This window comes from Bufo bufo, chromosome 6 (assembly GCF_905171765.1).
Source record: "Bufo bufo chromosome 6, aBufBuf1.1, whole genome shotgun sequence".
NCBI lineage: Eukaryota > Metazoa > Chordata > Amphibia > Anura > Bufonidae > Bufo > Bufo bufo.
This window is the reverse complement of record NC_053394.1, coordinates 173579162-173605736: the sequence shown is the minus strand read 5'-3', so window position 1 is coordinate 173605736 and position 26575 is coordinate 173579162. Positions and strand designations below refer to the sequence as shown.

Below are 26575 nucleotides of genomic sequence, written 5' to 3'. Positions count from 1 at the left end.
GTGAAACTCCGAATGGCAAAGGAACCGGCAAGAAGTTCCAACGCGTTGATATGAAGTCGTGCCTCTTCTGCGGACCACCGGCCACCCGTGGAGATCCCGTTGCAGTGGGCACCCCAACCGTGAAGGCTGGTGTCGACAGTGAAATCGGGTTGTAAACCGAATATCGCTTTGCCGTTCCATGCTTCCAGGTTGTCGATCCACCAAGCGATCTCTTCCCGAGATTCCGGGTCCAGGATCAGAGTGTCTGCGAACGCAGCGCCAGAGCGGAGATGCGCTATTTTCAAGCGCTGAAGGGCCCTGTAGTGCAATGGGGCCGGAAACACTGCTTGGATCGATGAGGCGAGAAGACCTATGATCCTGGCCAAATGGCGTAGGGACAGCCGAGGCATAGACAGGGCATGTCTGAGTTCCTTGCGTATGGAACGCAGCTTCGTTGCGGGTAGAGAGAGGGATTCGGAAACCGAATCCACGGTAAAACCCAAAAACTCCATCTTCTGCGATGGTTCTAAGCACGACTTCTCGTGGTTGACTAGAAAACCTAGACGGGATAGAAGGTCTGTCGTCCAGCGGAGATGTATCAACAGAGTCGAGGCTGACTGGTGCATGACAAGAATGTCGTCCAGGTATATTATGAGGCGGACCCCACGACTGCGGAGCCAGGCCACCACTGGTCGCATTAGTTTCGTGAAGCACCACGGTGCTGAGGAAAGACCGAACGGGAGGCAAGAGAACCTCCAGATTTCTCCCCTCCACAGGAAACAAAGTAAGTCCCTGGATGGGGCGGACACAGGTACTGTTAAGTAAGCGTCCTTGAGGTCTAGTTTTACAAACCAATCGCCCGGCATGAGGAGATCTCGGAGTAGATGGATGCCCTCCATCTTGAAGTGGCGATAGCGGACAATCGCATTCAGAGCCCGTAAATTGATAACAGGGCGCATCTGACCCCCTTTCTTCTGGACCAGAAAGATAGAGCTGATGACACCCGTCATGCCTGGTGGTGCCCTCTCGATCGCCCGCTTGTGGTAGAGGGAAGTGAGTTCTAGGTCTACCAGCGCGGCGTCGGGGCGAGACAGCAGGGAGGTGGGGGGGGGGTTGGAATCTGGTCTGGCGAAGCCACGAGTTCCACGTGGAAGCCTTCTACAGTGGATAAAATCCAAGGGTCGGATGTTATTGCCGCCCAAGCAGGGGAAAAATGCAGAAGTCTGCCCCCTATGCAATGCTCCAAAGAAGCCCCCATCGGGGGAGGACTTACCGAAATGTCGTCGTGAGGACTGATTTCCTCTGTAGGGTCTGCCACACCATTGTCCACCTCTGGCCGGGAAGAACGGGGATGGAAACCTCTGTTCCTGGAAGGCGGGGCGTTGATGAAAGGAGCCTCTGCCCGCGTTACGGGTTTGAAAATTGGAACGGCCGGACAGACGGCCCCTAATACTGCCGGCCCTGGTGGAGACCCGTCCCTGGAATACTCTCCTAATTGAAGATTGGGCCTTATCTAGGGCAGTGAAAGCTCCCACGAACCGGCCCAAATCCTTAATAAAGGAGTCGCCAAAGAGATGACCCTGAGCATCTGCGCCTGATTCAGTAAGTGCCAGGTTGGCCAGTTTCGGGTCTATTTTAAATAGAATTGCCTTCCTTCTCTCGATTGCTAGAGAGGAGTTGGCATTGCCCGCGATGCAGATTGCACACTGGATCCAGCCTCTCATTTCCTCAGGGTCAATAGGGGACCCATCCGATCTGGCATTCTCAGCCATCTCAAACAATTTGGCCAGGGGACCAAACACATCCAGGAGCTTGTCCTGACAGCTACGCAGAGCTGAGTCTAACCCCTTACGGGGATTCCAGCCGGACTTGGCCAGGAATTGTGTGACCTTGGGGTCAACCACAGGGGTGTCACATACCTTATTAGGTACAATGGGCCTAGGGCATTCAGCCTTTATCTTGTTTCTCGCCTCCTTGCTAAGGGGGCGGCGGACCCAATGTTCCAGGTATTTACCAACATGGTCCATCGGTAGCCACTCCGCTGATCTAGGATGGTGGAGGGCGTTAGGGTCAAACATGGGCTCTCCCAAAGAGTCAACAAGGGAGGAGGCCGGAGTAGACCTAGCAGAGGAATCCTTCACTTGAGAAGTGGAAGGAGTGGGGCAGTGGGGGGAACTAGGCCCCGCAAGCGTTTCTTCCTCTGAATCAGCATTAGCTCCAGCGAAAGCCTCCTCATCTGACCCAATATCGGCGTCAGAATCGCTCAATTGTTGCGCTCTAGCGCATTTCCAAGGCCGCGCCCGTTCTGCCTGGCGCGGAAAGGCTCTCTTACGCGATCTATGCGCGTGTTCAAGGGTGGCCGGAGGCGCACCAGTCACTTGTACCTGTGACACAGGACTATTCATAGGAGGTTGCTGAGCTATGGGGACCGCAGGCTGTACAGGCCCTGGAACAGGGTGGCCAGCCAGTGCCTGTGCTATCGTCTGAGACAGCACAGAGGACATGGAATCCATTGCAGCAGTGATTGTGGCCGAGACAGAGCGCTGCAGCGCTACTGCCTGAGTGTCACTATCCATATATGAATCCCTCACAGGAGATGAAGGTGCTGAGGCCTCAGGGGTAGGGTCTGAAAGAGGCATGGTGAGGTAGTATACTAAAATATATATATACTGCAGGGGAATAAAACTGATCTTAATCTAATGGTAAGGGATCGGAGCTCAATAGAAAGATCGCTAAGAGACACTAGCTAAAATAGGGTTATTCACCCGCTTTGAGAGTAGCGCCGGCGTCAGGCGACTGGAACCCAGGACGATGCGGTGAAAATGCAAGGGCCGCCGAAGTCTCGCGACGCCCGACGGTAACACCAGGGGAAAAACAAAATGGGCGCCGAAATCCCGCGATATCCAGCGGGAGGCGGCAAAAGGTGTACCAAAATGGCTGCCGAGATCTCGCGAGATCACGCGACCATAGGAGAAGACCGGGCAGAGCGCGGGAAGCGATGCGGTGATGGCGGTAAGACGCAGTAATGAATAGAAGGCTATATGGGCGCACAGTGTAAACCGCAAGAAGCGGAGGCTATGGGGGGGAAAACAGAACGATCCCCATGACACAAAATACCAGCAGTGGAGATGGCCGCAGGGGAACTAGCCCCAAGCAATGCCCTGCACCATAAACGCTGAGAAAAGCGTGCAGTTAAAACAAAATCATGAAATACAGCATATCTAATAAATGCACAATCAGAATACAGAATATATAAATAAGTGCACAATATGAATAAACCAGGAGCTGCCAAAATGAGAACTTATCTTGGTGGCAGCAGCAAAGAAAGAGGAGGATCTATAGGAGGAGCCGTCTGTTATATGGACTGTGAGGGGAGGGTGATGTTACTATGGTTACGTCATGTTATGTAAATTTTTCTTTGCTGCTGTGTGGTGGACAGTAAAGAAGGAGATAGCAATAGGAGCCTCCGTGTCTTGCTGTAAAACTGCTGTACAGTCTCCATAGTTGTACATAAACTGCGCAGCTCACTGAGAGGAGACTGTAAAACTGCTGTACAGTCTCCATAGTTGTACATATACTGCGCAGCTCACTGAGAGAAGACTGTAAAACTGCTGTACAGTCTCCATAGTTGTACATATACTGCGCAGCTCACTGATAGAAGAATGTAAAACTGCTGTACAGTCTCCATAGTTGTATATATACTGTGCAGCTCACTGATAGAAGACTGTAAAACTGCTGTACAGTCTCCATAGTTGTATATATACTGCGCAGCTCTCTGAGAGAAGACTGTAAAACTGCTGTACAGTCTCCATAGTTGTATATATACTGCGCAGCTCACTGAGAGAAGACTGTAAAACTGCTGTACAGTCTCCATAGTTGTATATAAACTGCGCAGCTCACTGATAGAAGACTGTAAAACTGCTGTACAGTCTCTATAGTTGTACATAAACTGCGCAGCTCACTGAGAGAAGAATGTAAAACTGCTGTACAGTCTCCATAGTTGTACATAAACTGCGCAGCTCACTGATAGAAGACTGTAAAACTGCTGTACAGTCTCCATAGTTGTACATAAACTGCGCAGCTCACCGACAGAAGACTGTAAAACTGCTGTACAGTCTCCATAGTTGTACATAAACTGCGCAGCTCACTGAGAGAAGAATGTAAAACTGCTGTACAGTCTCCATAGTTGTATATATACTGCGCAGCTCACTGAGAGAAGAATGTAAAACTGCTGTACAGTCTCCATAGTTGTACATAAACTGCGCAGCTCACTGAGAGAAGACTGTAAAACTGCTGTACAGTCTCCATAGTTGTATATAAACTGCGCAGCTCACTGAGAGAAGACTGTAAAACTGCTGTACAGTCTCCATAGTTGTATATATACTGCGCAGCTCACTGAGAGGAGACTGTAAAACTGCTGTACAGTCTCCATAGTTGTATATAAACTGCGCAGCTCACCGAGAGAAGACTGTAAAACTGCTGTACAGTCTCCATAGTTGTATATAAACTGCGCAGCTCACTGAGAGAAGACTGTAAAACTGCTGTACAGTCTCCATAGTTGTATATAAACTGCGCAGCTCACTGAGAGAAGAATGTAAAACTGCTGTACAGTCTCCATAGTTGTATATAAACTGTGCAGCTCACCGAGAGAAGACTGTAAAACTGCTGTACAGTCTCCATAGTTGTATATATACTGCGCAGCTCACTGAGAGGAGACTGTAAAACTGCTGTACAGTCTCCATAGTTGTATATAAACTGCGCAGCTCACTGAAAGGAGACTGTAAAACTGCTGTACAGTCTCCATAATTGTACATAAACTGCGCAGCTCACTGACAGAAGACTGTAAAACTGCTGTACAGTCTCCATAGTTGTATATAAACTGCGCAGCTCACTGAGAGAAGACTGTAAAACTGCTGTACAGTCTCCATAGTTGTATATATACTGTGCAGCTCACTGAGAGAAGACTGTAAAACTGCTGTACAGTCTCCATAGTTGTATATATACTGCGCAGCTCACTGAGAGGAGACTGTAAAACTGCTGTACAGTCTCCATAGTTGTATATAAACTGCACAGCTCACTGAGAGAAGACTGTAAAACTGCTGTACAGTCTCCATAGTTGTACATAAACTGCGCAGCTCACTGAGAGAAGACTGTAAAACAGCTGTACAGTCTCCATAGTTGTATATATACTGCGCAGCTCACTGAGAGAAGACTGTAAAACTGCTGTACAGTCTCCATAGTTGTATATATACTGCGCAGCTCACTGACAGAAGACTGTAAAACTGCTGTACAGTCTCCATAGTTGTATATAAACTGCGCAGCTCACTGAAAGGAGACTGTAAAACTGCTGTACAGTCTCCATAGTTGTACATAAACTGCGCAGCTCACTGAGAGGAGACTGTAAAACTGCTGTACAGTCTCCATAGTTGTACATAAACTGCGCAGCTCACTGAGAGGAGACTGTAAAACTGCTGTACAGTCTCCATAGTTGTATATAAACTGCGCAGCTCACTGAGAGATGACTGTAAAACTGCTGTACAGTCTCCATAGTTGTATATATACTGCGCAGCTCACTGAGAGAAGACTGTAAAACTGCTGTACAGTCTCCATAGTTGTACATAAACTGCACAGCTCACCGAGAGAAGACTGTAAAACTGCTGTACAGTCTCCATAGTTGTACATAAACTGCGCAGCTCACCGAGAGAAGACTGTAAAACTGCTGTACAGTCTCCATAGTTGTATATAAACTGCGCAGCTCACTGAGAGGAGACTGTAAAACTGCTGTACAGTCTCCATAGTTGAATATATACTGCGCAGCTCTCTGACAGAAGACTGTAAAACTGCTGTACAGTCTCCATAGTTGTACATAAACTGCGCAGCTCACTGAGAGAAGACTGTAAAACTGCTGTACAGTCTCCATAGTTGTATATAAACTGCGCAGCTCACCGAGAGAAGAATGTAAAACTGCTGTACAGTCTCCATAGTTGTACATATACTGCGCAGCTCACCGAGAGAAGAATGTAAAACTGCTGTACAGTCTCCATAGTTGTATATAAACTGCGCAGCTCACCGAGAGAAGACTGTAAAACTGCTGTACAGTCTCCATAGTTGTATATATACTGCGCAGCTCACCGAGAGAAGAATGTAAAACTGCTGTACAGTCTCCATAGTTGTATATAAACTGCGCAGCTCACCGAGAGAAGAATGTAAAACTGCTGTACAGTCTCCATAGTTGTACATATACTGCGCAGCTCACTGAGAGAAGACTGTAAAACTGCTGTACAGTCTCCATAGTTGTATATATACTGCGCAGCTCACTGAGAGAAGACTGTAAAACTGCTGTACAGTCTCCATAGTTGTATATATACTGCGCAGCTCACTGAGAGAAGACTGTAAAACTGCTGTACAGTCTCCATAGTTGTATATATACTGCGCAGCTCACTGAGAGAAGACTGTAAAACTGCTGTACAGTCTCCATAGTTGTACATATACTGCGCAGCTCACTGAGAGAAGACTGTAAAACTGCTGTACAGTCTCCATAGTTGTATATATACTGCGCAGCTCACTGACAGAAGACTGTAAAACTGCTGTACAGTCTCCATAGTTGTATATAAACTGCGCAGCTCACTGAGAGAAGACTGTAAAACTGCTGTACAGTCTCCATAGTTGTATATATACTGCGCAGCTCACCGAGAGAAGACTGTAAAACTGCTGTACAGTCTCCATAGTTGTACATAAACTGCGCAGCTCACCGAGAGAAGACTGTAAAACTGCTGTACAGTCTCCATAGTTGTATATAAACTGCGCAGCTCACTGAGAGAAGACTGTAAAACTGCTGTACAGTCTCCATAGTTGTACATAAACTGCGCAGCTCACTGAGAGAAGACTGTAAAACTGCTGTACAGTCTCCATAGTTGTACATATACTGCGCAGCTCACTGAGAGAAGAATGTAAAACTGCTGTACAGTCTCCATAGTTGTACATATACTGCGCAGCTCACTGAGAGAAGACTGTAAAACTGCTGTACAGTCTCCATAGTTGTATATATACTGTGCAGCTCTCTGATAGAAGACTGTAAAACTGCTGTACAGTCTCCATAGTTGTACATATACTGCGCAGCTCACTGAGAGAAGACTGTAAAACTGCTGTACAGTCTCCATAGTTGTACATAAACTGCGCAGCTCACTGAGAGAAGACTGTAAAACTGCTGTACAGTCTCCATAGTTGTATATATACTGCGCAGCTCACTGAGAGAAGACTGTAAAACTGCTGTACAGTCTCCATAGTTGTACATATACTGCGCAGCTCACTGAGAGGAGACTGTAAAACTGCTGTACAGTCTCCATAGTTGTATATATACTGCGCAGCTCACTGAGAGAAGACTGTAAAACTGCTGTACAGTCTCCATAGTTGTACATAAACTGCGCAGCTCACTGAGAGAAGACTGTAAAACTGCTGTACAGTCTCCATAGTTGTATATAAACTGTGCAGCTCACTGAGAGAAGACTGTAAAACTGCTGTACAGTCTCCATAGTTGTACATATACTGCGCAGCTCACCGAGAGAAGACTGTAAAACTGCTGTACAGTCTCCATAGTTGTATATATACTGCGCAGCTCACCGAGAGAAGACTGTAAAACTGCTGTACAGTCTCCATAGTTGTATATATACTGTGCAGCTCACTGACAGAAGACTGTAAAACTGCTGTACAGTCTCCATAGTTGTATATAAACTGTGCAGCTCACCGAGAGAAGACTGTAAAATTGCTGTACAGTCTCCATAGTTGTATATATACTGCGCAGCTCACTGAGAGAAGACTGTAAAACTGCTGTACAGTCTCCATAGTTGTATATATACTGCGCAGCTCACTGAGAGAAGACTGTAAAACTGCTGTACAGTCTCCATAGTTGTATATAAACTGCGCAGCTCACTGAGAGAAGAATGTAAAACTGCTGTACAGTCTCCATAGTTGTATATATACTGCGCAGCTCACTGAGAGAAGAATGTAAAACTGCTGTACAGTCTCCATAGTTGTATATATACTGCGCAGCTCACTGAGAGAAGACTGTAAAATTGCTGTACAGTCTCCATAGTTGTATATATACTGCGCAGCTCACCGAGAGAAGACTGTAAAACTGCTGTACAGTCTCCATAGTTGTACATAAACTGCGCAGCTCACTGAGAGAAGAATGTAAAACTGCTGTACAGTCTCCATAGTTGTATATATACTGCGCAGCTCACTGAGAGAAGACTGTAAAACTGCTGTACAGTCTCCATAGTTGTACATAAACTGCGCAGCTCACTGAGAGAAGACTGTAAAACTGCTGTACAGTCTCCATAGTTGTATATATACTGCGCAGCTCACTGAGAGAAGACTGTAAAACTGCTGTACAGTCTCCATAGTTGTACATATACTGTGCAGCTCACTGAGAGAAGACTGTAAAACTGCTGTACAGTCTCCATAGTTGTATATAAACTGCGCAGCTCACTGAGAGGAGACTGTAAAACTGCTGTACAGTCTCCATAGTTGTATATATACTGCGCAGCTCACTGAGAGAAGACTGTAAAACTGCTGTACAGTCTCCATAGTTGTACATAAACTGTGCAGCTCACTGAGAGAAGACTGTAAAACTGCTGTACAGTCTCCATAGTTGTACATAAACTGCGCAGCTCACTGAGAGAAGACTGTAAAACTGCTGTACAGTCTCCATAGTTGTACATATACTGCGCAGCTCACTGAGAGGAGACTGTAAGACTGCTGTACAGTCTCCATAGTTGTATATAAACTGTGCAGCTCACTGACAGAAGACTGTAAAACTGCTGTACAGTCTCCATAGTTGTACATATACTGCGCAGCTCACTGAGAGAAGACTGTAAAACTGCTGTACAGTCTCCATAGTTGTATATAAACTGCGCAGCTCACTGAGAGAAGACTGTAAAACTGCTGTACAGTCTCCATAGTTGTACATAAACTGCGCAGCTCACCGACAGAAGACTGTAAAACTGCTGTACAGTCTCCATAGTTGTATATATACTGCGCAGCTCACCGAGAGAAGACTGTAAAACTGCTGTACAGTCTCCATAGTTGTACATAAACTGCGCAGCTCACTGAGAGAAGACTGTAAAACTGCTGTACAGTCTCCATAGTTGTATATATACTGCGCAGCTCACTGAGAGAAGACTGTAAAACTGCTGTACAGTCTCCATAGTTGTACATATACTGCGCAGCTCACTGAGAGAAGACTGTAAAACTGCTGTACAGTCTCCATAGTTGTATATATACTGCGCAGCTCACTGAGAGAAGACTGTAAAACTGCTGTACAGTCTCCATAGTTGTATATATACTGCGCAGCTCACTGAGAGAAGACTGTAAAACTGCTGTACAGTCTCCATAGTTGTACATATACTGTGCAGCTCACTGAGAGGAGACTGTAAAACTGCTGTACAGTCTCCATAGTTGTACATAAACTGCGCAGCTCACTGAGAGAAGACTGTAAAACTGCTGTACAGTCTCCATAGTTGTACATATACTGTGCAGCTCACTGAGAGGAGACTGTAAAACTGCTGTACAGTCTCCATAGTTGTACATAAACTGCGCAGCTCACTGAGAGAAGACTGTAAAACTGCTGTACAGTCTCCATAGTTGTACATATACTGCGCAGCTCACTGATAGAAGACTGTAAAACTGCTGTACAGTCTCCATAGTTGTATATATACTGCGCAGCTCACTGAGAGAAGACTGTAAAACTGCTGTACAGTCTCCATAGTTGTATATATACTGCGCAGCTCACTGAGAGGAGACTGTAAAACTGCTGTACAGTCTCCATAGTTGTACATATACTGCGCAGCTCACTGAGAGAAGACTGTAAAACTGCTGTACAGTCTCCATAGTTGTACATAAACTGCGCAGCTCACTGAGAGAAGACTGTAAAACTGCTGTACAGTGTCCATAGTTGTATATATACTGCGCAGCTCACTGAGAGAAGACTGTAAAACTGCTGTACAGTCTCCATAGTTGTACATATACTGTGCAGCTCACTGAGAGAAGACTGTAAAACTGCTGTACAGTCTCCATAGTTGTACATATACTGTGCAGCTCACTGAGAGGAGACTGTAAAACTGCTGTACAGTCTCCATAGTTGTACATAAACTGCGCAGCTCACTGAGAGAAGACTGTAAAACTGCTGTACAGTCTCCATAGTTGTACATATACTGCGCAGCTCACTGATAGAAGACTGTAAAACTGCTGTACAGTCTCCATAGTTGTACATATACTGTGCAGCTCACTGAGAGAAGACTGTAAAACTGCTGTACAGTCTCCATAGTTGTATATAAACTGTGCAGCTCACTGAGAGAAGACTGTAAAACTGCTGTACAGTCTCCATAGTTGTATATAAACTGCGCAGCTCACTGATAGAAGACTGTAAAACTGCTGTACAGTCTCCATAGTTGTACATAAACTGCGCAGCTCACTGATAGAAGACTGTAAAACTGCTGTACAGTCTCCATAGTTGTATATATACTGCGCAGCTCACTGAGAGAAGACTGTAAAACTGCTGTACAGTCTCCATAGTTGTACATATACTGTGCAGCTCACTGAGAGAAGACTGTAAAACTGCTGTACAGTCTCCATAGTTGTACATAAACTGTGCAGCTCACTGAGAGGAGACTGTAAAACTGCTGTACAGTCTCCATAGTTGTACATATACTGTGCAGCTCACTGAGAGGAGACTGTAAAACTGCTGTACAGTCTCCATAGTTGTACATAAACTGCGCAGCTCACTGAGAGAAGACTGTAAAACTGCTGTACAGTCTCCATAGTTGTATATATACTGCGCAGCTCACTGAGAGAAGACTGTAAAACTGCTGTACAGTCTCCATAGTTGTATATATACTGCGCAGCTCACTGAGAGAAGACTGTAAAACTGCTGTACAGTCTCCATAGTTGTACATATACTGTGCAGCTCACTGATAGGAGACTGTAAAACTGCTGTACAGTCTCCATAGTTGTACATATACTGTGCAGCTCACTGAGAGGAGACTGTAAAACTGCTGTACAGTCTCCATAGTTGTACATAAACTGCGCAGCTCACTGAGAGAAGACTGTAAAACTGCTGTACAGTCTCCATAGTTGTACATATACTGCGCAGCTCACTGATAGAAGACTGTAAAACTGCTGTACAGTCTCCATAGTTGTATATATACTGCGCAGCTCACTGAGAGAAGACTGTAAAACTGCTGTACAGTCTCCATAGTTGTACATATACTGCGCAGCTCACTGAGAGAAGACTGTAAAACTGCTGTACAGTCTCCATAGTTGTATATAAACTGCGCAGCTCACTGAGAGAAGACTGTAAAACTGCTGTACAGTCTCCATAGTTGTACATAAACTGCGCAGCTCACCGACAGAAGACTGTAAAACTGCTGTACAGTCTCCATAGTTGTATATATACTGCGCAGCTCACCGAGAGAAGACTGTAAAACTGCTGTACAGTCTCCATAGTTGTACATAAACTGCGCAGCTCACTGAGAGAAGACTGTAAAACTGCTGTACAGTCTCCATAGTTGTTCATAAACTGCGCAGCTCACTGAGAGAAGACTGTAAAACTGCTGTACAGTCTCCATAGTTGTATATATACTGCGCAGCTCACTGAGAGAAGACTGTAAAACTGCTGTACAGTCTCCATAGTTGTACATATACTGTGCAGCTCACTGAGAGAAGACTGTAAAACTGCTGTACAGTCTCCATAGTTGTATATAAACTGCGCAGCTCACTGAGAGGAGACTGTAAAACTGCTGTACAGTCTCCATAGTTGTACATAAACTGTGCAGCTCACTGAGAGAAGACTGTAAAACTGCTGTACAGTCTCCATAGTTGTACATAAACTGCGCAGCTCACTGAGAGAAGACTGTAAAACTGCTGTACAGTCTCCATAGTTGTATATATACTGCGCAGCTCACTGAGAGAAGACTGTAAAACTGCTGTACAGTCTCCATAGTTGTACATAAACTGCGCAGCTCACCGACAGAAGACTGTAAAACTGCTGTACAGTCTCCATAGTTGTATATATACTGTGCAGCTCACTGACAGAAGACTGTAAAACTGCTGTACAGTCTCCATAGTTGTATATATACTGCGCAGCTCACTGAGAGGAGACTGTAAGACTGCTGTACAGTCTCCATAGTTGTATATAAACTGTGCAGCTCACTGACAGAAGACTGTAAAACTGCTGTACAGTCTCCATAGTTGTACATATACTGTGCAGCTCACTGAGAGAAGACTGTAAAACTGCTGTACAGTCTCCATAGTTGTACATAAACTGTGCAGCTCACTGAGAGGAGACTGTAAAACTGCTGTACAGTCTCCATAGTTATACATAAACTGCGCAGCTCACTGAGAGAAGACTGTAAAACTGCTGTACAGTCTCCATAGTTGTACATAAACTGTGCAGCTCACTGAGAGAAGACTGTAAAACTGCTGTACAGTCTCCATAGTTGTATATATACTGCGCAGCTCACTGAGAGAAGACTGTAAAACTGCTGTACAGTCTCCATAGTTGTATATATACTGCGCAGCTCACTGAGAGAAGACTGTAAAACTGCTGTACAGTCTCCATAGTTGTATATATACTGCGCAGCTCACTGAGAGAAGACTGTAAAACTGCTGTACAGTCTCCATAGTTGTACATATACTGCGCAGCTCACCGAGAGAAGACTGTAAAACTGCTGTACAATCTCCATAGTTGTATATAAACTGCGCAGCTCACTGAGAGAAGACTGTAAAACTGCTGTACAGTGTCCATAGTTGTATATATACTGCGCAGCTCACTGAGAGAAGACTGTAAAACTGCTGTACAGTCTCCATAGTTGTACATATACTGCGCAGCTCACTGAGAGGAGACTGTAAAACTGCTGTACAGTCTCCATAGTTGTATATAAACTGTGCAGCTCACTGACAGAAGACTGTAAAACTGCTGTACAGTCTCCATAGTTGTACATATACTGTGCAGCTCACTGAGAGAAGACTGTAAAACTGCTGTACAGTCTCCATAGTTGTACATAAACTGTGCAGCTCACTGAGAGGAGACTGTAAAACTGCTGTACAGTCTCCATAGTTATACATAAACTGCGCAGCTCACTGAGAGAAGACTGTAAAACTGCTGTACAGTCTCCATAGTTGTATATATACTGCGCAGCTCACTGAGAGAAGACTGTAAAACTGCTGTACAGTCTCCATAGTTGTACATATACTGCGCAGCTCACTGAGAGAAGACTGTAAAACTGCTGTACAGTCTCCATAGTTGTATATATACTGCGCAGCTCACTGAGAGAAGACTGTAAAACTGCTGTACAGTCTCCATAGTTGTATATATACTGCGCAGCTCACTGAGAGAAGACTGTAAAACTGCTGTACAGTCTCCATAGTTGTACATATACTGTGCAGCTCACTGAGAGGAGACTGTAAAACTGCTGTACAGTCTCCATAGTTGTACATATACTGTGCAGCTCACTGAGAGGAGACTGTAAAACTGCTGTACAGTCTCCATAGTTGTACATAAACTGCGCAGCTCACTGAGAGAAGACTGTAAAACTGCTGTACAGTCTCCATAGTTGTATATAAACTGTGCAGCTCACTGACAGAAGACTGTAAAACTGCTGTACAGTCTCCATAGTTGTACATATACTGTGCAGCTCACTGAGAGAAGACTGTAAAACTGCTGTACAGTCTCCATAGTTGTACATAAACTGTGCAGCTCACTGAGAGGAGACTGTAAAACTGCTGTACAGTCTCCATAGTTATACATAAACTGCGCAGCTCACTGAGAGAAGACTGTAAAACTGCTGTACAGTCTCCATAGTTGTATATATACTGCGCAGCTCACTGAGAGAAGACTGTAAAACTGCTGTACAGTCTCCATAGTTGTACATATACTGCGCAGCTCACTGAGAGAAGACTGTAAAACTGCTGTACAGTCTCCATAGTTGTATATATACTGCGCAGCTCACTGAGAGAAGACTGTAAAACTGCTGTACAGTCTCCATAGTTGTATATATACTGCGCAGCTCACTGAGAGAAGACTGTAAAACTGCTGTACAGTCTCCATAGTTGTACATATACTGTGCAGCTCACTGAGAGGAGACTGTAAAACTGCTGTACAGTCTCCATAGTTGTACATATACTGTGCAGCTCACTGAGAGGAGACTGTAAAACTGCTGTACAGTCTCCATAGTTGTACATAAACTGCGCAGCTCACTGAGAGAAGACTGTAAAACTGCTGTACAGTCTCCATAGTTGTACATATACTGCGCAGCTCACTGATAGAAGACTGTAAAACTGCTGTACAGTCTCCATAGTTGTATATATACTGCGCAGCTCACTGAGAGAAGACTGTAAAACTGCTGTACAGTCTCCATAGTTGTATATATACTGCGCAGCTCACTGAGAGGAGACTGTAAAACTGCTGTACAGTCTCCATAGTTGTACATATACTGCGCAGCTCACTGAGAGAAGACTGTAAAACTGCTGTACAGTCTCCATAGTTGTACATAAACTGCGCAGCTCACTGAGAGAAGACTGTAAAACTGCTGTACAGTGTCCATAGTTGTATATATACTGCGCAGCTCACTGAGAGAAGACTGTAAAACTGCTGTACAGTCTCCATAGTTGTACATATACTGTGCAGCTCACTGAGAGAAGACTGTAAAACTGCTGTACAGTCTCCATAGTTGTACATATACTGTGCAGCTCACTGAGAGGAGACTGTAAAACTGCTGTACAGTCTCCATAGTTGTACATAAACTGCGCAGCTCACTGAGAGAAGACTGTAAAACTGCTGTACAGTCTCCATAGTTGTACATATACTGCGCAGCTCACTGATAGAAGACTGTAAAACTGCTGTACAGTCTCCATAGTTGTACATATACTGTGCAGCTCACTGAGAGAAGACTGTAAAACTGCTGTACAGTCTCCATAGTTGTATATAAACTGTGCAGCTCACTGAGAGAAGACTGTAAAACTGCTGTACAGTCTCCATAGTTGTACATAAACTGCGCAGCTCACTGATAGAAGACTGTAAAACTGCTGTACAGTCTCCATAGTTGTACATAAACTGCGCAGCTCACTGATAGAAGACTGTAAAACTGCTGTACAGTCTCCATAGTTGTATATATACTGCGCAGCTCACTGAGAGAAGACTGTAAAACTGCTGTACAGTCTCCATAGTTGTACATATACTGTGCAGCTCACTGAGAGAAGACTGTAAAACTGCTGTACAGTCTCCATAGTTGTACATATACTGTGCAGCTCACTGAGAGAAGACTGTAAAACTGCTGTACAGTCTCCATAGTTGTACATAAACTGTGCAGCTCACTGAGAGGAGACTGTAAAACTGCTGTACAGTCTCCATAGTTGTATATAAACTGTGCAGCTCACTGAGAGGAGACTGTAAAACTGCTGTACAGTCTCCATAGTTGTACATAAACTGCGCAGCTCACTGAGAGAAGACTGTAAAACTGCTGTACAGTCTCCATAGTTGTACATATACTGCGCAGCTCACTGATAGAAGTCTGTAAAACTGCTGTACAGTCTCCATAGTTGTATATATACTGCGCAGCTCACTGAGAGAAGACTGTAAAACTGCTGTACAGTCTCCATAGTTGTATATATACTGCGCAGCTCACTGAGAGGAGACTGTAAAACTGCTGTACAGTCTCCATAGTTGTACATATACTGCGCAGCTCACTGAGAGAAGACTGTAAAACTGCTGTACAGTCTCCATAGTTGTACATAAACTGCGCAGCTCACTGAGAGAAGACTGTAAAACTGCTGTACAGTGTCCATAGTTGTATATATACTGCGCAGCTCACTGAGAGAAGACTGTAAAACTGCTGTACAGTCTCCATAGTTGTACATATACTGCGCAGCTCACCGAGAGAAGACTGTAAAACTGCTGTACAGTCTCCATAGTTGTACATATACTGTGCAGCTCACTGAGAGGAGACTGTAAAACTGCTGTACAGTCTCCATAGTTGTATATATACTGCGCAGCTCACTGAGAGAAGACTGTAAAACTGCTGTACAGTCTCCATAGTTGTACATATACTGTGCAGCTCACTGAGAGAAGACTGTAAAACTGCTGTACAGTCTCCATAGTTGTACATATACTGTGCAGCTCACTGAGAGGAGACTGTAAAACTGCTGTACAGTCTCCATAGTTGTACATAAACTGCGCAGCTCACTGAGAGAAGACTGTAAAACTGCTGTACAGTCTCCATAGTTGTACATATACTGCGCAGCTCACTGAGAGAAGACTGTAAAACTGCTGTACAGTCTCCATAGTTGTATATAAACTGTGCAGCTCACTGAGAGAAGACTGTAAAACTGCTGTACAGTCTCCATAGTTGTACATAAACTGCGCAGCTCACTGATAGAAGACTGTAAAACTGCTGTACAGTCTCCATAGTTGTACATAAACTGCGCAGCTCACTGATAGAAGACTGTAAAACTGCTGTACAGTCTCCATAGTTGTACATAAACTGCGCAGCTCACTGAGAGGAGACTGTAAAACTGCTGTACAGTCTCCATAGTTGTATATATACTGCGCAGCTCACTGAGAGAAGACTGTAAAACTGCTGTACAGTCTCCATAGTTGTATATATACTGCGCAGCTCACTGAGAGAAGACTGTAAAACTGCTGTACATTCTCCATAGTTGTATATATACTGCGCAGCTCACTGAGAGAAGACTGTAAAACTGCTGTAAAGTCTCCATAGTTGTATATATACTGCGCAGCTCACTGAGAGAAGACTGTAAAACTGCTGTACAGTCTCCATAGTTGTATATAAACTGTGCAGCTCACTGAGAGGAGACTGTAAAACTGCTGTACAGTCTCCATAGTTGTACATAAACTGCGCAGCTCACTGATAGAAGACTGTAAAACTGCTGTACAGTCTCCATAGTTGTACATATACTGCGCAGCTCACTGAGAGAAGACTGTAAAACTGCTGTACAGTCTCCATAGTTGTATATATACTGCGCAGCTCACTGAGAGAAGACTGTAAAACTGCTGTACAGTCTCCATAGTTGTATATAAACTGTGCAGCTCACTGAGAGGAGACTGTAAAACTGCTGTACAGTCTCCATAGTTGTACATAAACTGCGCAGCTCACTGATAGAAGACTGTAAAACTGCTGTACAGTCTCCATAGTTGTACATATACTGCGCAGCTCACTGAGAGAAGACTGTAAAACTGCTGTACAGTCTCCATAGTTGTATATATACTGCGCAGCTCACTGAGAGAAGACTGTAAAACTGCTGTACAGTCTCCATAGTTGTATATATACTGCGCAGCTCACTGAGAGAAGACTGTAAAACTGCTGTACAGTCTCCATAGTTGTATATATACTGCGCAGCTCACTGAGAGAAGACTGTAAAACTGCTGTACAGTCTCCATAGTTGTATATATACTGCGCAGCTCACTGAGAGAAGACTGTAAAACTGCTGTAAAGTCTCCATAGTTGTATATATACTGCGCAGCTCACTGAGAGAAGACTGTAAAACTGCTGTACAGTCTCCATAGTTGTATATAAACTGTGCAGCTCACTGAGAGGAGACTGTAAAACTGCTGTACAGTCTCCATAGTTGTATATATACTGCGCAGCTCACTGAGAGAAGACTGTAAAACTGCTGTACAGTCTCCATAGTTGTATATAAACTGTGCAGCTCACTGAGAGAAGACTGTAAAACTGCTGTAAAGTCTCCATAGTTGTATATATACTGCGCAGCTCACTGAGAGAAGACTGTAAAACTGCTGTACAGTCTCCATAGTTGTACATAAACTGCGCAGCTCACTGATAGAAGACTGTAAAACTGCTGTACAGTCTCCATAGTTGTACATATACTGCGCAGCTCACTGAGAGAAGACTGTAAAACTGCTGTACAGTCTCCATAGTTGTATATATACTGCGCAGCTCACTGAGAGAAGACTGTAAAACTGCTGTACAGTCTCCATAGTTGTATATAAACTGTGCAGCTCACTGAGAGGAGACTGTAAAACTGCTGTACAGTCTCCATAGTTGTACATAAACTGCGCAGCTCACTGATAGAAGACTGTAAAACTGCTGTACAGTCTCCATAGTTGTACATATACTGCGCAGCTCACTGAGAGAAGACTGTAAAACTGCTGTACAGTCTCCATAGTTGTATATATACTGCGCAGCTCACTGAGAGAAGACTGTAAAACTGCTGTACAGTCTCCATAGTTGTATATATACTGCGCAGCTCACTGAGAGAAGACTGTAAAACTGCTGTACAGTCTCCATAGTTGTATATATACTGCGCAGCTCACTGAGAGAAGACTGTAAAACTGCTGTACAGTCTCCATAGTTGTATATATACTGCGCAGCTCACTGAGAGAAGACTGTAAAACTGCTGTACAGTCTCCATAGTTGTATATAAACTGTGCAGCTCACTGAGAGAAGACTGTAAAACTGCTGTAAAGTCTCCATAGTTGTATATATACTGCGCAGCTCACTGAGAGAAGACTGTAAAACTGCTGTACAGTCTCCATAGTTGTACATAAACTGCGCAGCTCACTGATAGAAGACTGTAAAACTGCTGTACAGTCTCCATAGTTGTACATATACTGCGCAGCTCACTGAGAGAAGACTGTAAAACTGCTGTACAGTCTCCATAGTTGTATATATACTGCGCAGCTCACTGAGAGAAGACTGTTAAACTGCTGTACAGTCTCCATAGTTGTATATAAACTGTGCAGCTCACTGAGAGGAGACTGTAAAACTGCTGTACAGTCTCCATAGTTGTACATAAACTGCGCAGCTCACTGATAGAAGACTGTAAAACTGCTGTACAGTCTCCATAGTTGTACATATACTGCGCAGCTCACTGAGAGAAGACTGTAAAACTGCTGTACAGTCTCCATAGTTGTACATAAACTGCGCAGCTCACTGAGAGAAGACTGTAAAACTGCTGTACAGTCTCCATAGTTGTATATATACTGCGCAGCTCACTGAGAGAAGACTGTAAAACTGCTGTACAGTCTCCATAGTTGTATATATACTGCGCAGCTCACTGAGAGAAGACTGTAAAACTGCTGTACAGTCTCCATAGTTGTATATATACTGCGCAGCTCACTGAGAGAAGACTGTAAAACTGCTGTACAGTCTCCATAGTTGTACATATACTGCGCAGCTCACTGAGAGAAGACTGTAGCCAGTGTAGCAGTCTAGGGACGGCCACTCTCAGGCTTCTGCATCAGTTTTGAAAGGCAAAACCTGGAGCGAATTCAAAAAAGAGGAGACGTATCTGTCCTTTAGAGCTCATGCACACACCCGTGATTTGGGGTCTGCAAATTGCGGTTCGGCAAAACAGGAATTCCGGGGAGTACATGCCACCATTTATTTTTTTAACTTATGTAGAAATGTCCTATCCTTCTCAGCAAAATGGACAAAGATTGGACTTGATCGGTGTGCTGTCTGCATCTTGTGCAGCCCCATTGAAATGAATGGGTTCACATCTGATCCACAAAAATGTGGTTCAAATGAGGACCGAACATGCGATTGTGTCAGGATCTGTTCAGGAAAAATGGAAGGTTTTGCACACAAGTTCAATCAGTTTTGTCTGCGATTGCGTTCAGTGTGTGCTTTTAAAAAACAAAACAATGTTATAAAATACTACCGTATTTATTGGGCACTAAGAATGGATAGAATGCAATGTGTTTCGTCAGTGGGGCACTGACTTCCTCAGGTGCATGAAGGAAGAATGTCCGTGCGCCAGCTAAATGCCAGCAATAGTGAATATTTGACCCAGATAAATGAGGAGTATTAGTTACTTCTAGTTTCAGGCACTCCAGCCAATTGTTACCCATTTCTCATTTACCCAAATTGTGTGTGCCTGCTAAAAACATTGGGGCACATTTAGACTGGCATTTAGACGCCGATCTTAATAAAGCTCCATAGAAGGCAGTGGATCCACCAAAGTTGTGTAGAGGTGCAGGCCTCTCTCCATAACTTCGGTGGAGCCTCTGCCAATTCTAGATGTAAGACAGCTTTCTTGCTGTCTTACATTTAGATCGTTTTCTATGCCTAAAACAGGCGCAGAAAATGGTAAAGGAGGCGGACATGCCGACCCGTCCCCACCCACTTTTAGACCTGTCATGAGCAAGTAGGAGTTGCGCATTGCGGCGCAAAGAACCTTTTTGCCACAATCTGTGCCGGAAATACGCCTAATTTAGGTGTATTTCTGCTTAAAAAATGACCCCCATTATTCTTTATTAATCACTTCTAAGATCTTGTTACTAGTTTAAAAACCCACCAAGCAGTCACTACACTCTATATTGCTATCTGTGTACTGATATAGAGTATGGATCGCGGCAGCGTGTACAACTGCCCTTAATCTTTGCTCTCCTGTTTCCAAATGATTGGCGCTGCTAATAAATTAGTATCGGCACTGCTTGCTATTAAAACCTATAATTCACTGCCCCCGAACATGTTTCGCCAGATCCCTGGCGTCTTCAAGGGCTTATAGGCAATGGCAACTATGAAGGCCGTGCTTGGGACTATAAAACTTGGAGGCGCGTGCTATCTACCAATCACATTAAGCTCCTACTGTTGTGTCGCAACTGAAGCTGGGTCCACCTACTTCTTGTAATGCATTTTACAGAGCGGCCCCTAATAGAACAAGCCTATCCTTATCTGTAATGCCGATAAGTAGGGATGAGCGAACTTCAGTTTTTGAAGTTTGAGTTTGGGTTTATGGTGATTTGCGTTATGGATTCCGTTACCATGTACCATAACGTAATTCAAGAACGGAATGCCTTTAGAGGTATTCCATCATAATAGAAGTCTATGGCCAGCATAACGGATCCGTCTAGTTTCCGTTATGCAGGAGAGGACTCTAAAGGCATTCTGTTCTTGAATTGCATTATGGTAAGTGGTAACGGAATCCCTAACGCAATTCACCATAAACCCAAACTCAAACTTCAAAAACTGAAGTTCGCTCATCCCTATCGATAAGGATATGTTGTTTTGTTTTTTTGCGGACCGGCCATGTGGACACAGAATGCACACGTCATTCCCCCCCCCCCCCCCAAAAGAAAAACAACGGGACAGACATGGAAAAAAAATACCTAAAGGACATTGAATTATTATATACAGTACATATTATTTATTATTAGACCCATATACCTACCTTTTTTCTTGATTTAGGTTTTCTTTAAGTAGAAGTTGAGAATTCCCACAGAAATCCTGCGATGTCACTTCTGGGATGCTGCCATTTATCTGGTCTGCGTACAACCTTCTTCATGGTCCTGAGGAAATCAGCGGCTCACTGACCAAACACGTTGTATTTCTTTAGAGCAGTCCTCTGTTTTAAACCCCTTTTTTCCAATATTGCTCGTTCTGAAGCTTGAGGATGAAGAGCTGCAGCTGATGGGGCTATTTGAAGGCCTATGCTAGAGATGTTCCTGGCAATGCACATGTCTATATAGTAAACACAACCAATGTCAAAATATTGTTACTGCTTTGGGGGTCTTCAAATAAGAGTGCTCCTTCTTCTTATTTTTTAACTAGAAAAATAAAAAAGTTACCTTTTAAATTAATTTACTGATAAACCAGGCACACAATGCCTTGTAGGATTAGCTTAGCTGAATGTAATGAGCACCTGTGCAACTGAGCAGTTAAAGGGAACCTGTCACCAGGATTTTGTGTATAGAGCTGGGACCATGGGCTGCTAGATGGCCGCTAGCACATCTGCAATACCCAGTCCCCATAGCTCTGTGTGCTTTTATTGTGTTAAAAAAACGTTTTGATCCATATGCAAATGAACCTGATATGAGTCCTGTGTCCGGAGAGGAGTCCATTTTTCTGAGCGCAGCACCGCCCCGCATCCTCCGAATCTCCTCCTTGTTGGCTGACGTCACAGAGCTGGAGCGCCGAAATCTTGCGATGCGCGAGCTAGCGCATGCGCAGTGTCGGCATCATGTTCATTCCCTGTGCTGGCATCAGCACAGGGAGCGAACTACGCATGCGCTAGCTCGCGCTTCGCGAGATTTCGGCGCTCCAGCTCTGTGACGTCAGCCAACAAGGAGGAGATTCGGAGGACGCGGGGCGGTGCTGGGCTCCTTTCCGCTGGACTCATCTCCGGACACAGGACTCATATCAGGTTCATTTGCATATGGATCAAAACGTTTTTTTAACACAATAAAAGCGCAGAGAGCTATGGGGACTGGGTATTGCAGATGTGCTAGCGGCCATCTAGCAGCCCATGTCCCCAGCTCTATGCACAAAATCCTGGTGACAGGTTTCCTTTAAGTGCACTGAAGCTGGACCCAAGCCACTTGGGTACCTTGCTCCTCCTGCTTCCCCTGCCATCCTCTCCCTCTCCTTTTTGATTGACAGGTCAGGTATCTGCCATTATCTTGCCTGGATCTGTATATCAAGAACAAGGTGGAGGGGCAGGCTGAGGAAGCAGGAGGAGCAAGGTGCACAGATTGGCTTGGGCTTGTCCTTGGTTTACTTAACTGCTCATTTGCATATGGATTAGGGCTGTTTCACACTTGCGTTGTTCTTTTCCAATATTGAGATCCGACACATGGGGCACAACAGAATGAGGGAACTTCATGATGGAAGGTGGCACTATGTGCGACCACAAAATTGATGGGGGCACAGTGAGGGCTGCAGGGTGGAAGGTGGCACTATATGGGGTCACAATAGGGGCACTTCATGATGGAAGGTGGCACTATGTGCGACCACAAAATTGATGGGGACACAGTGAGGGCTGCAGGGTTGAAGGTGGCACTATATGGGGGCATAGTAGGATGGGGGTACAGTGTGAGAAATCGCAATAGGGCACTTGGGGCCATAATAAATCTTTTGGTGGAACAGTGAAGGCAAAAATACTGTGATTGAGTATAATGATGGCAAAACTATTGTGAAGGGGGCATAGTGAGGGCCAAACTACTGTGAAAGGGGCATAACTGAAGTGGCAAAAAAAACGACTATTAATCAGCCAAGTCTCTGCCTCTGAAACTAAGATAAACTAATATTTATGTATATTAATGTTTATTTCATTTTAAAAAATTTAGAAACCCAGAAAAAACAACATTCTGTTGCCAATAGAGCTGTCCACTCTTTTATTTGAAAGTAAGTAACATTTTAGTGGTATGCTTTTATTTTGTAAAGTTCAAATATTAAGATTCTTTTCTTTTTAAAGATATGTCCTCTTCAAGTGATGCTGGGAGCCTTCCTCCTCGCCGACATATTGCGGTATGTATTGTTAGAGGTGTATTCATGTATTATTTTTCTATTTTTATTGTCTTCTATTTTTTATAATCTAATTTCTACCATATTTTATTTTATAGCCATCTGATCCTGTAGCCTCACAGACAGGTTCTCCAGCCCCCGCCAGAGGTAGGCGGGGAGCTCGCAGAGGTCGGGTTCTTGTAAGTTTTTTTAATTAAATTCCAGTAATTTTTGATTGGTGTGAACAGTATTTTAATGATTTTTTATTTTATTTTTAGGGTTCCAGAGTCTCCACCGGGCAGGATGAGGAAGAAGTCATCTTCTACATTGACAATGACCTCCTCATTCAACTGGTGGAGGCACGCCCAGCCTTGTGGGACCACACTGACCGCCGACATGCAGACCACAATGCGACCCGGCTCCTCTGGCATGAGATATGTAAGGCTATAGTGCCGAATTGGGAGGACCTCAGAGACAGGCAACGGGATCAGTGTCGTAAGTATTGATAATTATATTTGTGAAATGCATAGTTAAATGACTGAAAAGTGGTTTATCATACAGTTGATGTGGATTATTGCTACTACTAGTTTCACACAAAATGTTCATTTCTTTTTCGCAGTGACTATAACAACTCAATAGTAAGCCATTTTTGATTCACATAAGCCTTCGAGTACAAAGATTAACTTTGTATTTTTATTTTTCAGGGGCGCAGATAATGGTTCGGTGGCGGTCCATCAGGGACCGATATAAGAAGGACTATAATGAGGAACTTCGGGCCCCGAGTGGTTCAGTTGGAACCTCAAGGCGGGAATACCGTTATCATGCCGCTGTGGGGTTCTTGAGGAGAACCTTAGAGCTGCGAAGGTAAGAGATTCTGTACATTGTGATTTATTTTGAATTTTGCAATCCAATCTGTATGTCTGACCCAGACAGACAACTATTTGACACTCTGTCTTAGAAATCCACATAGTGGTATTGTTGTGATGTTAGATAAATGGCTCTCCACAAATTTAAACTGTCCATCATAGTGGTCAGCCACACTTCTAGTGTGTTTTAATGTCCCCCTGTAAAGACCATTATATTTGCCAACACCAATTCGAAATCGGAGGGAGGCCCACTATCAGTGGGCTCTAGGTAAATATATGGAAAAGGTTAAAAAAAAATTAAGATATTCATCAAACTACTTGCAATCTCTAGATTGAAGAAGACCAAAAGCGTGATGACCTTAATGCTCGATTTCGACTTGCCCACGCTGTGATGTTAGCATGATGAACGGTCTTTTGGTTTGTCGTTTTCAGTCAAGAGAGGAGCGACTGCCTTGTTAAAGTTCACATTAATGTTGATTTCTTGACTCTGTGGTGGGGATCTCTGTAAACCAACCCTAATTTTATTTTTGTTTGCTTTCCAGAACAACAGGCAGCACTCGGGCATCCGAAGTTCTTCAAGAGGCGCTCCCTGATGAGCCAGCTACCGCAGGATCCTCTGGTCTTGGTCAGACAACTGGTCAGGACACTGATGTTCCCCTATCTGAACCACCTGGCGACCCAACGATGGCCACATTGGCTCCTGTCTTTCAGGCAAACATACGTCGCCAGAGGGTAGGTAGCAGCCGTCAGGCAGACTATGAGGATCTCACAAGGCTCGTTTACGAGTCCTTGATGGGATCTTCAAATAGGGTTGCCACTTTGGAGAATCGTTTGGTGCGTCTGCAGGAGGGTGCGGTGTCGGCGCTACAAATGAGTCCGGTGCAGAACTTTTTGAATTCTCTGGTCCCCGTGATGGAACAGTTCACGCCCGACCAGTTGTTTGAGGCCCGCAGACTGGTGGACTGTGCCTTGTGGCAAGTGCAACATCTCCCCCCATCCTTTCCTCCATCCCAGCCATTTCCCCAATCCCAGTCCTTTCTTCCATCCCACTCCCACCCCCCATCCCACTCTCCCAGTGTTGCACTTGCACCAACACGCCCATTTTTGCCCAACGTGGCAGAACAACCTGAGAACAGAGGGGTCCTGTATTTATTGTAATAAATCTGCTTGTCTGCCTTTTTTTTTTTTAACATTGTTTTTATTGTGATCAGGAGGAGAATACATTACAGTTAAGACATTGATAATCACAATGACATAGCTAAATGTCTCAGATACCTCCCAATCCATTTTCTATTTTTCCCCCTCCTTTCTAAAAACATCCTCTCTCCTGAAACTTCCCAACCCCAACCCAACTAGAACTCAAGCTCCACATTGATCGTCGCTCATCTTATTGCAATTCTCCTCAATAGTTCACTTCTCACAACTTTTATCAGCGTAATCTGCCCTATGTTCCTTCTACTTGGGCCTCCAAGTACCATGTAGTTTGTTTGAAGGGGGCCATCAACTCCTGTATTTCCACATCTGATGATGAAAATTCTATAAACTTTCAATTGAATTCGTAGTCCCTATTACTTCCCTTATTACTATTACAACTGTTTCGTAGTACCTATTACTTCCTCCCATGAAGGAACCTCCGCTTGTAGCCAGTGTCTCAAAATATCAGCAAATGCAGCCCTCCTTATACAACTGCAGTTAAAGAGTCTGCATCTTGGTCCCTCGGAATGTACTGAAAGACACCCTCCTCCGGACTGAGTCGAACAGTCACCCCCCATACCGAGTGTATATACTGTATAGCTCGTGCCCAAAGCGACTGCAGGTCTGGGCATTCCCACAGGCCATGTAGCAGTCCAGCCTTTGGCAATTCACATTTAGGACACTGTCATAAGAAAGGTCAAGTGCATGAGTGGCTTTGTGCATTATACGTAGTTGCATCTCATGCCACTGCTCATTATATGTTGCACGCCTTATGAGATCCATACCTTCCCTCATTTTCCGTGTCCAGTCCTTGTCTCCCAGTTCCCTTTCCCATTTGCCAAAAACTCCCTCAACTAGACCAATAGACTGTATGCTTTGGATTCTCCGTGTTCCATGGCCGTGAGTGGTCCGTGGTATCCCGGCCTGGCATCCTGCTGAGAGCAGGAGCGCATGGTGTCGTTGGTTGCTATGATGCCGTGCGCTTCATGCCGCCGCTGCACTACAGTAATACACTCGTATAGATCATGTATATAATATATGTCATTAAAGAGGACCTTTCACCAGAAGAAAGTATCTAAACTAACTATACAGACGTGTAGAGCGGCGCCCAGGGATCCCCCTGCACTTACTATTATCCCCGGGCGCCGCTCCGTTCTCCGGTTATAGCCTCCGGTATGTTCGTAGTTAGGCTCCACCCAGGGGAACCTGCCGGTGTCTCTTTCTCCTATGCTGTAGCGCTGGCCAATCGCAGCGCTCAGCTCATAGCCAGGCTATGAG

General features: G+C 44.5%; 1 protein-coding gene across 1 annotated transcript in view; it reads left to right on the top strand.

The window, feature by feature from the left end:
* LOC121006090 overlaps positions 1-25658 on the top strand; it is a 48852-nt gene extending 23194 nt beyond the window's left edge. The window contains exons 2-7 of the mRNA XM_040439008.1: positions 23081-23138; positions 23209-23261; positions 23357-23437; positions 23516-23732; positions 23942-24101; positions 24646-25658. Of these exons, the coding sequence (XP_040294942.1) occupies positions 23211-23261; positions 23357-23437; positions 23516-23732; positions 23942-24101; positions 24646-25261 (1125 nt within the window). The 5' untranslated portion in view covers positions 23081-23138; positions 23209-23210 and the 3' untranslated portion in view covers positions 25262-25658. The remainder of the gene's footprint in view (positions 1-23080; positions 23139-23208; positions 23262-23356; positions 23438-23515; positions 23733-23941; positions 24102-24645) is intronic.
* Positions 25659-26575: the final 917 nt, after the last annotated feature.